Raw genomic sequence first — 12005 nt, forward strand, 5'->3', positions numbered from 1 at the left:
CTTAAGTGTATAATCACCCAAAAATAAGAGTTTTTGTGTTCTTGTTACAGAAGGCCATCCACATTTTCACAAAGGCCACTGTAATTAGTAGCTACTCTGCTACGAGAACAATAGACAAACACTGATTTTTTTAAAGTGAAACTGCTTCAGTGTTCATGCAGTGTTTTTACCAGGTTAAATCACTGGGTCCATTTGTTTAGGAGAGGAAAAGACATCTGCGTATAATTCAGCTCTTGGCAAAAACCTCCTGAATCTCCTCCTGTCTGAATCTTAAGTTATCAGAGAAAAAATGTGAGCACAAATAAACAGGTGATGGGATAGCAGCCTGTCTGCAATGAGGCAAATGGCATATAAAAAAAAAAAAATTTGTAACGCTAAACTGTTTTATTGAGTTCCTTTACAGGTTTTAATTGCCTAGTGCATTTGTTTTGGAGATGAAGTAAACTCTGCAGATAATTCGGCTCCCGATAAAAACCTCCTGAAAAATGAAAACTGAAGGAATTCTACTAAAATTTCAGCTGGTTGCAATCTGCAGTCCTCACCGCTAGATGCCACTAAATCTCCCTAAATATTAAACACTGGACCTTTAAAGGAGAGCTTATTGATTATCTATAATGCAGCAAAAGATTTGCAGGGGAGGTTTGTCAGCCTTTGCTCCACTCTGATAAGCAAACTGTCACAAACTTTCCAGATACCTGCAAAAGCTTTGGAGATGTGATCCTTTTTCCATTCCCAGGGTTGGTCATACTCATCAGCTGGTCGCTCATCATCTTGTGGCAGCCTGCTGCTCTCCTTGCCCTCCTCCTGAGGTTCTCCATACAACAGACCAAGGCGCTGGCCCCGTTCATCTTCATAGGGGGTGTCGTAGAGCTGCACACCTCCCCGCGACCGCCCTCCTCCTGGACCACGCTGCAGCTCTGTTGATGCAAAATGACCAAGATTCATACTCTGACACATGCAAGATTAGAACATTTTTTAAAATAAAATCTTGGATGTGTAACCTGTCTGCAAGAAAAACAAGCAACATTAATATTTGCCAGAAACAATGAATTCCCCTCAAACACAACAGTGATATTATCCTGTAATACAAAGTAAAACAAAAACGCCTGTTGAGCTCTGACATGACTAGAATTAGAGGAGAAAGACAAATGATGTTTGCACAGCTTGCCGTGGGCTCAGAATCTCATATAGGGGGGCTTAGCAGGGCCTTGGGCTAGATGCTGAGTTGCAACATGGTAGACAAACCCAGCCCCCCTTCTCTCGTCCATCCTGAATCCCAGCAGCAATCTAGCACGGCTCACAACAGCATCCATGGTCCCTCGTTAACATTTTCATCACTTTCTCAGTGGGTTCCAGCCAAGAAATGTTTCTCAGCACTTGCGACTGTTGTGTGGAGTCAAATATGGCCATGAGATAAAAGGCTTTAAGATTATTGACGGAAGCAAGAGGATGAAATCTGATTACTAAATGCATCAATAGGAGCCTCTAAGCTACAGCAGCAAGCGATCAGCAATGGCGCTTTGATATGGTGACCTCAAAAATGTACCCTTTAAAAAAAAACACAGGTGGCACATAAGAGAAGAAAATGGTGAAAAAATGAAGGAGTAGGCATCTTTTGTGCACACAGCCAGCAGCAAAGGAGATGCACTCACGTGAGAAGGGAACGGGACTAAATGGAAAGCTTCCCTGGTGAAAGGCAGAGAAAAACTTTAACCTTCACACGACAAGACACCACTACTGGGCGGCCCTTTAGTCACCATGGCGACCAAGTGGTTGCCCTGGGGAAAGGCCCCGAGGTTAGGAAGAAGAGGGCGGAGGGGAAATGGAGAGAGAGGTGGAGCACAGTGAGGGAGGAGGGAAAGAGGAGGCGATGGGGCGAGGAGGAGGAGAAGGAGGAGGAAAAGGAAGCAGCGAGGAAACGAGGGGAGGAGACGGGTGATGGGAGAGAAGGACAAGGGAGGGAGGTGAGGGGGAGGAAGGTCTGCCAGTGTTTGATGTTAAGTCACTGAGACAGAAGCACAGCAGGGCTGAATGCTGCTCTACCTGCGTTGGGAACCCGCGGTGTCAGCGACAGCCTGGAGATGGAGAAGATGAAGGAGGGGAGATAAAAACAAGCATGGAGGAAATAAAATGAGAAATTCAGAGGGAACACGATGGAAGAAAACACAGGTGGGGGGTAGCAATTTGACAGAAAGGTGACATAAATTGAAGATTGAGTAGACGGGAAGTGTTAAGGTATACAGTTAGACTGGATCTGGAGACCAGTCTTATATCCTCATGAACGAAACTATGAGCACTGAAGATGCTTTTTTCCCTTAAAAGTACAGTCGAAAAAGCACACAGGTGTCTTTTCAGGACAGTCTTTGTGAGAGATAATTACTATTCCGATTTCACATCTGTCTGCCGCTCTGCTGTGTTTTTTTTTTAATGAGCAACAACTGACTGAGAGACAGACAGACAAAAGCAGGCAGACAGACACCCTCAGAGTGACAGGCTCAATTCAAAGTCAATGAAAGAGCTGTGACAATGCTTTGCCAAACGCTCTCCCATCACCACTCAGAATCTAATCTCCCCAGCTGCAGCGAGAAAAGATTTTCTTCAAGGTTTCTCGATTGAGCAAAGGGAAAGATGCTCCATTCACTTCAAGCCAGATATTACAAACTTCATTTGACCACCTAAAAGGTAGCAAAAGTGACGACAGAGAAAGGACATAAAATTTGCTACAGGACAGATTAGAGAGAGAGAGCCAGACTCCCCTCAGGGCTGAAGAGAGCCCTCGAGATGAAGAGAGATAGAGATGTGGAGGAGAAGAAGGGGGGCGGCTTTTACGTTAAATGAGTGGGACAGAGCAGGGAGAGTGCGGGGGAAAGGGGCAGACAGAGATGTTATAGGAGGAGAGACAAATGGAAAACGATAGATGTGAGCTCGATGATGTGAGAGAAAATCACGAGGGAGGAGGGAGGTTCTGAGACTGGATACTGGATAGACATCTCCGAAGGGACATTTCGTGAGACTGACTCAGCCTGAGATGAAGTTAAAACACAGTGGAGTGGACAGGTGCAACACTCTAGTGAAAAACTGTCTATGAAAAAAACTGATTCATTAAACTGGAGTTACTGAGCAACACTACATTCAACACTGGTGTCTTTAGACCAAAAGAAAATACGGAGATAAGAATGCTTTATTCTGCAAAGGCAGAATGACTTTAGTATTAAGGAAAAGAAGGGGAAAAAAGTACGATAAGGCCATTGATCATCTCACATTTGTTCATCAAAGAGACTGCTGACAGATTTTGGGTAATGATGATATTCCCTCATGCCGCAGACACATATTTAATTCATGATTTGGTGCACCTGAAACGCAACCGATTATGATGTAATTTTTATGTCAGATGAGAGGTCTGACTTTAACCTTTTGGGATGTGAACCTACTCTCATGTTAAGAAGCCAATTGTGATCCATTATTTGTATGGATCTAAAGGGTTGATTATATGTGGAGAGAACTATAAGAGATACCTATTTTCATAGAAATAAAATGAGTGTAGAACGGATGTTTCCATTAACGTCAAAATGGCAGAGTGACCAGAGCAGACCATTTTTTGTGAGTACCGTTACCATTGCAACCGTCATCATTACTACTGTAACTATACTGCATAACCCTCCATATAAACAAACCAACTTGTTACAAAATCACTGAGGTGAGGATTTGCAGCAATGTTTAAACAACAAGTGGAGTGACACATTTTCTTACCTTTCTTTTTTTTTAAGATTGTTTTTATGGCTTTCTGCCTTTATTATAGTGCAGCTGAAGAGAAAGTGGGGAATGACATGCAGCAAAGAGCCACAGGTTGAAATCAAACCCAGGCTGCTGCAAAGGCTTTGGCCTGAATGGGGCGCACACTCTACCAGTCACCGATCACAGGCTAGCAGTCGCCCCCGAGTGGCACGTTTTCACATAAGTCATCAAGGTACTTTTAAAATATTACTGTAACCGTTAAATTCCTATTTCTATTGTTGCCACAAATTGCATGTTTGTTTAAACATGTAAACTGAACCTGTAACTTTGCAGAATTAGCAAGAGCTGCTGCTCACTGGACAGCATATTTTTATATCTAATTAGTGAATTGTGGGTTTATTTCAACCAAACCAATGTTGCTAATTGTTGGAATAGTGAACTAACTAGCTAGATGGCTAACAGGACTAGGATGGTTTTGTTTTGCTTGTGTCAAGTTGGAAAAAAAGGTGTTTTCAGGGCAATTATGCTGACATTAGTCTTAATTTAGTAAAAGACTAAAAACTTAGGTTTGTGTACAGTTGTATTGTTCTGTTTAAAAAGAAATTAGGTGTAAGAATAGGCTGAAACCACGTTCTCAAACTAGTGAGTGTGACACACTTTACAGACCCATTGTCGCATGTTGTCACAGCAACTATCACCATTTTCTTTTGTACCATTAAAATGACCACAGCAAACTGTTCCGTGTCCGTTCTGCTCTCACTCTGTGACTATAATACAAACAAGGAAGCAGTAAAAGGAAAGACAATGGAACTAAAACACTTATAATAACAATGTGGCTCACTGAAATTTTATAGGACAGATAAGATACTACAATGTCCACTGACCTGTAATGACCCTCTGGGCCTCATACGGTTCCATGTAGCCGTTGTTCTCACAGGGAACAGGTCTGAGATCTGGTTCTGTCCTGTGGTCCAGTCGAGCATCGAATGGGTCCGAATAATCTGTGTCCCCTGCCAACGGAGCAGACGGCACCACCTAAAGGACAAAACATTAACTGGTGAAGGGAAATTGGTTTTGTTACAGAAAATTAACTTGTCCTCGATGGAAAGCAAAGTCTCCAGCAGTTTTTTGATGTTATATAATAAATATAAACCAGCTTCTAAATGTATGCAGCTTGCAGCACAAAATTTCAATCATAGGCTTTAATGAGTTTGATTTTCAGCCAGCGGTTTCACATCAGCATTTTGTAAAAGCTGCACATCAATCACACTTTTGATTGAAACACTTAAATTAAAGCGTCTGGGGATCTGAATATTTCCTGATAATTAGGAGAATTCAGTGTGTAGTGCGTGTTTAAATGCTAGAAAATAAGGAGTGCTGCATGGACAATAGCTCATCAAGGCCTGAGATTGAGCGAGCAGCGCAACACTCTTAACAAGCAATCACATCTTCACGGAATGGCACGTTAACTATATGTTTGGTTACAGACAAAAACGCTTTTGGAGTGTCATCAAGGCGCTAATTTGCATCTTTAGTGTGCAACATCACAAAACCACACCAATGCTATGTATATGTAGCAGCTATAAAATGTAATTTCCTCTTAAAACCCTTGAAGCAGGGTTTGAGCTATATGCAGTCAGAAATCATCCTGTCTGAGGGTGATGTATTTTTTGGCTTTGGGAAGAAAAAGCAGAGAGCAAAGAAGGAGCTGCTTGGATGGTCGGCAGCATTTGTTCTTTTATGCAAGCACAGGAGGAAAACAGTGGTCAGCTGGCACACTGACAGCTACAAAGGCAGCCATATGGTCACAAACGCACACATACATGTGTACATACCTACCAACACATTAACATTTTGGCAAAATACTTTCTGACAAAGGAAGTCATTGTTGCAAGGCCCACATCCCAAATTCCTGGTAGACATGCACGCGCCCTCACAAAATTACATTCTAATCCCATGTTGATTCAGTAACAGGTTATCTATCGATGCACAGGAATCTGCAATGTTAATTAGAGTGTGGATGTTTCCCACAGACCCTGGGAAATTAATGAGAGCAGGAGGAGAGTGGGGTAGAGGGGAAAGCTATCGACTTCAGTTAAGACTATTACTTCAATCCACTTCAGGACTTTCGCACTTGTAGCATTTTCCATAAGCGGAGTCATGGATTTAACTGCTGCGATGAGAACCCTGAAATACTCCTTAACTTACTCAGCATATGTGAGTTGAATTAATGCGAAGATCGTTTCCTTGTTAAACCTTTGCTTCTGCTCCGGTGGCTCTCTCAACATCTGTTTGCCTTTTTTTCTCTGCATTAGCTGTGCATGTACTCCACAGCACAACATGCACAATACATAGCCGGAAAAACACTGCAGTCCTGATGACACAGTATAAATCATACCTCCCCGTGGCCTTTGGCATATCACCATACGGTGCACTGTATATGGCCCCTAACATGTGCTCATGCGGGGGTCTCTCTCAGCTTGCAAAACTAAATCCCATTTATTATTTATGGAAGGACATAAACTCACGGGACTGTGACCCTCTCCGACTCAATGGTCTGCTCAAGCCATCAATAATTCTTTCCTGCATCTACGGTAGCGAATTTATGTGGTGCATGGGATGTAATGTGATTTATGTAAACAATGCATATTTGAGACACACATTACCAGTCACTTGTTTATGGAGTCTGATCAATAAAGCTGTCACAGTGATGGAAATGAGATGTGAGAGAAGTGTTTTTCATCCTCTACCACTCACTTGCCTTCCCTTATCCCTCCTTGTCACCTCCACATAAAAAACTTAAATTGTCGTCACCTGCTACAAACACATGCTGAGAAATGGAGACTCTTACAGGCTCTTGCTGGTCCTCCAAAGACACGGCACTGAGGAGGATCTTGGTGCGCCCCAGCTCCTGAGAGTCCACTTTGATCAGTCTGTGTTTGGGAGATTTCATGTCCATGCCAGATGACTTCATGGGCGACCCATATACAGGTGTGGCCGGGTCAGAAGTCTGAGACTCACACCTGGACCTGTTTTCAGAGTCCTCATAGGGATCCTCAAAGTCCAGCTCCCTCTGCAGCCGGTAGGCTTTCAGGATCTCACTCTCTGTGTAGTCTGGTGTGGGTGGCTGCGGAGGCACCTTCCTGCTGCCAAAGCTCAGGTAGTCTTTCAGCCACTTGGCCATTGCAGCTTTCCAAGCGTGCTGGTGTGTGGTGGAGTGAGATCAGGAGGCTGCTGGGGGCAGACAGGGACATGGGGGTTATTGCTTGACCTTTTTTTCTGATGAGATTGGATTTGTGTTGGATTTCTGATCCTGACAATTCAAAGATTAAAACAAATGACTCACAAAAACAATATTAATCCACCGGTCCTGATCCTCTCATAATATTTGTGCTGGACAACTTTCTCCTGACCCCCAATCAGTGTGCGTTTACCTGCACTCCTGTGACATTAAGCTACACCAACAGCTGGGCTTTATGCACTCCTTTTGTTTTAAGCAGGGAGCAATAACGCCCTGACATCTGGACTTTGCCCAAAGGCTGCAATTACATTTCACACCCCTGCAATATAGCCCGCCGTTAATATGCTGATAAAAGAAGAGAAGACTGAAAAAGAACATGAAAGCGATGAGGAATTAAAGGTGTCAAAAGGAATTTAAACATCTTATTTGCTTTGCTTTTGTAATTTACAATAAATTGGAATGCAAAATATTTAGTTTGGCACAGACTTATTTTAACAGCTGTGAAGAAAATCAATAAGCGAGCGGATTTTTCTTAAACTTCCACTCAAAACAGTCACCAAAACACTGGATTTAAATAGCAGTGAGCGCTGCGCAGCAAAGGCGCACTCACTTACCAACCCGATTCAGTCCTTCAGCCACTTTGAACGCTTTATTCCGCGTCTCCTCATATCGATCACAACAAAACGGCACAAAGAAGTGACAAAACCGTCCGCTGCTCGCGCTTTTTTATTCCACAGCAGGATGAGAGAAAAAAAGAAAAACTGCAGCTTTTCTGGAACAAAAACAAGACACGCTGAAATGAGTTCCTGTGACGACTGACGGCAAATGTGCGAGTGAAGAGAGAGCGACTACAGCTCCGAGAGAAACTCAACCGAGCGATTAAAGGGGAGGCGCTTCATTCCCAGTGGAATATCCTCCTGTTCCCTTTCGCAGTCAGCCGACCGTTCATTCATTCAAATATCTGCACATCATACCCTCTGCAACAAGAGATACATCCTCTTTCAAAGGCACTATAACAGCACGGGGGGAAAAAATGAAGAACAGAGACTGAGGAGGAAAAAAAAGTCAGTCAGCTCGCACGAATGTGCTCCAAACATTTGCATTATTTATTCGCATGACATCACTGGAGAATTTTCCTGTTTTAGCTTCACTAAAGCTTTTTTTTTTTTTTAACAGTTTTTTTTTCTTCCCCCCAAAAAATACAAAAAGCCTGAAGGAACAAAACTGTTATCTGCTTCCTCATAAAAGGGTTTGGTGGAGTAAGGAAATCCCATCATCCTTTGGGCAACAGTGTTGTAGTGAAGTTCAGACAGAAGTGTAGACACAAAAATACTCATTATCACAAAAACAAGATGACAAAAGTGCTGAGGCAAGTCCACTCTGATTGAAAAATAAGGCTTTGTGGTGAGTGCATGTTTCACTCCCTTTGTCTCATCCTCTCTGAGTGCGTTTCATCCTCTCACAGATGTCCCATTATCCCAAGTCCGAGCTGGTAAATTGGATTGTGTGTTACAGTGGGTAAGGCCATCTAAGTCTGTTAAAAGACCATAAATGCCTCTTTCTTTACGACACTCATGAGCTCACTTTCTCCCAGGGGCGGGGAGACTGGATGAGGTCATTGAGCTAGAATCCAACCCCCCCTGCTATCACCACAACCACCAACACAATCCCATCAAGACCTTCACATCTTCCTCCTCCTGACTGGTCTGCCAGCTCCACTGTTCACCAAGCATCGGCTTCAGACCTAAAAGAGGGTCACAGGGATCAAAAACAAGTCCTGAAGTCACTGAGGGTGTGTGATTGCAAACATCTTGCAGGTCCCTGCAGTCCAATTTAAATCATTTATAGCGGTGAAGCTATAAACCTGAAGACGGATCGATTTCCTGGCATCAGCCAACACAAAGGCCTGTAATATTAGTTTTCGTGGAAAACAAGTTCTCTGGGGTAAAAAAAAAAACCTCCAGACTCCTCTGTCTGTTTAATATCTCAGTCTGGCTGCACTAAAAGTATGTCTTTTAGATGTTAACAAAATAAGATATTGGGAGCAACATAATCTTGAAGGAACAAAATTCATGTTTTGTGCGAACCAGTTGTTACCATGTGGGAACAAGATCAATAAGTTGGTCAACATGTCTCATCTTTCGGAATGATATCTGTTCATTAGTTTGAAAAACACAGGATTTTAATGCAAGATCTCGTAAGACAATGACTTCTTCCCACAAGTTAAGATCTTTTTTCCTCAGATCTGAAAACCCATTCATGCCTGCAAGTGAAAGTTTGAATTTTCTTTGGTTTTAGTGTTCTCCAGGCTTACTAAAGGGCAAATCAGTCAAATCATTGGGCTAAAAAGTAAGTTTTTCTTATCATATTCTATTTAGTCTTTGGGCACTACAGTTTCTCTATATATTGTATTAAATTTTAGGAAAAAATACAGTAGTTCCATAATGCCTAAAAACTATTATTTGTATATATAAACTACTAACAGATAAAATATCAAAGATATACACACATATGAAAAACATTTATTTTAAATCCTGGCTTTGGTGATTTTTCATGTGACATAAAAATTTCGAGTTTAATTTCAAAATTGTACTGTTTGACACGTTCTCAAAGTATTTTGTATCAGATTTCAAGACTTTAGTCCAATTAGAACAAATATTGAGGCTTTTTTTCCCCTATCACAGTAGGCCTACTTAGATACAAACGGGATAGTAACACTTTGACCTGACGAAGATCCAAGTAGGATCAAAACACTTTATTGTCTTTATTGTGCGGCATGGAGTAACTGTGCAGGCTTTACTTTTTTACTCAGTGTATGCTATTATTTGATTGCCTTGCACCTACATGATATGTGTGCAACTGTTTTCCTTTCACAAAGTTAAAAATGCCATCTTTTGTTTCTTCAAGGGAGCTTTCCTACATATCTCTGTACTCCCTATCTTCATACCCCCTGCCCTTTCTCTGCCATTTTCCCCAACTTAGCATTTTATCTCTTACCATATTGTTGAATGCACCAATAACCCCCCCTCCCCTCAGCTATACACTCCCCTTTTTCATCTGCACAAACCGCTCAGTCCTAACACCTTCTGTAACCCCCAACCCAGTAACATATTGAGCATGCATTTAATTTTTGTTTCCATCCTGGCTGTGGTGAGAGCCAGAACTGTAGGGAAGAAAAGATTGAAGCTGAGCAAGAGATGGAAAATCAGAGACAGACGAGCTGTCAGACTCAGCAAGAGAAAGACCCATGGAGAGCACAGTGGAGAGGAGAACATAAATGGAAAATCAGGATCTCTTGCAGGGAGAGATAATCACAAACAGGCAGACAGACAGGTATAAAGTCTTTGTGTTTATCACGCAAAATAAACACTGTTGCACAGAAGCCAAAGAAGTAATTGAATCAAACAGAAACAACAAGGCGTTGTGGAATATTTCAGAGAATTAATAAGACTCCCTCATTATAAAGGGCTAAATATGGATGTGACATTTTCTGTAAACTGTTGCTCTTTCCCAACTCATGAATCTGTGAGGTAAACAAACATGCTGTAGAGGAGCTTCTCACATTCATGTGAAACCTGACACATGTAAAAAAAAAAAAAAAACAACAAAAAAAGGCTCTTTTTCAAAGTTATGAATTATTTTGAATACAATCTTGAGTTTTTGGTTGATTTGGAGGCTGCAAAGATGCTTCACTGACTTGTAACACTATTGAATAATTAATTGATTTCCACTGTTTCCTCTGCTTTGCATTTACTGCCCTCATTTGGTGGCCCGTGTGTATTGCATGATTCCTTTAAAAATAACATCAGGGAGAACTTTCCTTTAACTTCTATGACAGAAAAGACAGTAAAATTTGGTGTTTGTGTTGAAGACAAGGATGTGGAATTTGTTCTCAAAATTGTTCTATTACTGGGGAAGTTTTTCATTCATAAATGTAGATAGTGTAAGACTAAACCCTGTCTGAACCACTGGAGGAGTGAGTTCAAACCCTTGAGAAAGTCACTGAAACTTGTTAAAGTCAAGAAAGCTATTAGGTTGTTTTCAATACTAAATGCGTTTAAATTTATTTGAGATTGCCCTGTTTTTTTATTTATATGTGTTTTATTTTAATTTATTTAATTTTATTTCTGTTCTGTCTCTAATCTTTTGTTTGGGTTGGATTTACATCTGTTTGCTCAAACTTAAACAGATTTTTTTATTTTTTATTTTGTTGTTTATTTATACAGGGACAGCACACAATTAAATATAACTGCAATTGAGTTAGGAAGCAGTTAATTTGTATCGGTTGTCCCTGGGCAGGTAAACAAACAAACACACACAAATAGACACAAAACACAGAACAGCAGGTAAGCAAGATGCAATTGAGTAAATGGGATTTGATATGTGTGATATTTGTTTCTTATCATAGAGCTCCGTAAAGAAAATAAAACAATAAAACTTTATGGTTTGGTAAAAATAAAAAATAGCCTTAATTAGCTAACTGTTGGTATTCACTGACGACCAATGAGGTCAACTTAGATTAACTTTTTTTAAAAATACCGCAGCTTTAATGCCACTGCCTCGATCAAATATGACCTTTATAAAGTATATAAGTCAGTAGCACTCAAAATAGTAGAGTAACAGTCTGTTTGGCCCAGCAGCTCATTGTTTTTTGTGTTACTCACCTCTCTTTCAGTGAAGTACTAAAGTACGAGCTTCCGGGTTCAGCTTCTCCAGTGTTGCCATTGGTTACATTCACTTTAACGTGTCAGTGATTGGCTAAAAATATCCAAAAAATAATGAACTTTCCCACATCCCCCCGTGAGCTCGAGCTACCGACGTAATGACAAGTTGTTCACGACGAAATGACACTGTTCATTTCACAGCAGTCATTTAAACACAAAATAACAGCCCCGCGCCTCAGCACGAGGCTTTTAAAACGCTCCACGTCGCGCCTTGCTGAGCTGCACGCGACAGATGCACTATATCATACACTATCGCCAATCAAACGTTTATCCGGCGTTTTGCGCATTGCTGATTGGTTGATTTA

At 41.3% G+C, this 12005-nt stretch overlaps 1 protein-coding gene across 9 annotated transcripts in view; it reads right to left on the minus strand.

Moving 5' to 3' along the window:
- shdb (Src homology 2 domain containing transforming protein D, b) overlaps nt 1–11905 on the minus strand; it is a 32245-nt gene extending 20340 nt beyond the window's left edge. Inside the window, exons 1-5 of one of the 9 annotated variants that reach the window (XM_088077805.1) lie at nt 11641–11905; nt 8656–8720; nt 6587–6966; nt 4620–4770; nt 696–917 (exon numbers count right to left, since the gene is read on the minus strand). In XM_088077805.1, the coding sequence (XP_087933931.1) occupies nt 696–917; nt 4620–4770; nt 6587–6919 (706 nt within the window). In that variant the 5' untranslated portion in view covers nt 6920–6966; nt 8656–8720; nt 11641–11905. Of the gene's footprint in view, nt 1–695; nt 918–4619; nt 4771–6586; nt 6970–7590; nt 7909–8655; nt 8721–11640 lie in introns of those variants that run through there. The other 8 variants (XM_088077806.1, XM_088077807.1, XM_042516462.2 and 5 more) reach the window with 8 other exon arrangements.
- Between the last annotated feature and the right edge of the window lie 100 nt (nt 11906–12005).

Source organism: Plectropomus leopardus, chromosome 5 (assembly GCF_026936395.1).
Source record: "Plectropomus leopardus strain MGB_pleo_1.0 chromosome 5, ASM2693639v1, whole genome shotgun sequence".
Taxonomy (NCBI): Eukaryota; Metazoa; Chordata; class Actinopteri; order Perciformes; family Serranidae; genus Plectropomus; species Plectropomus leopardus.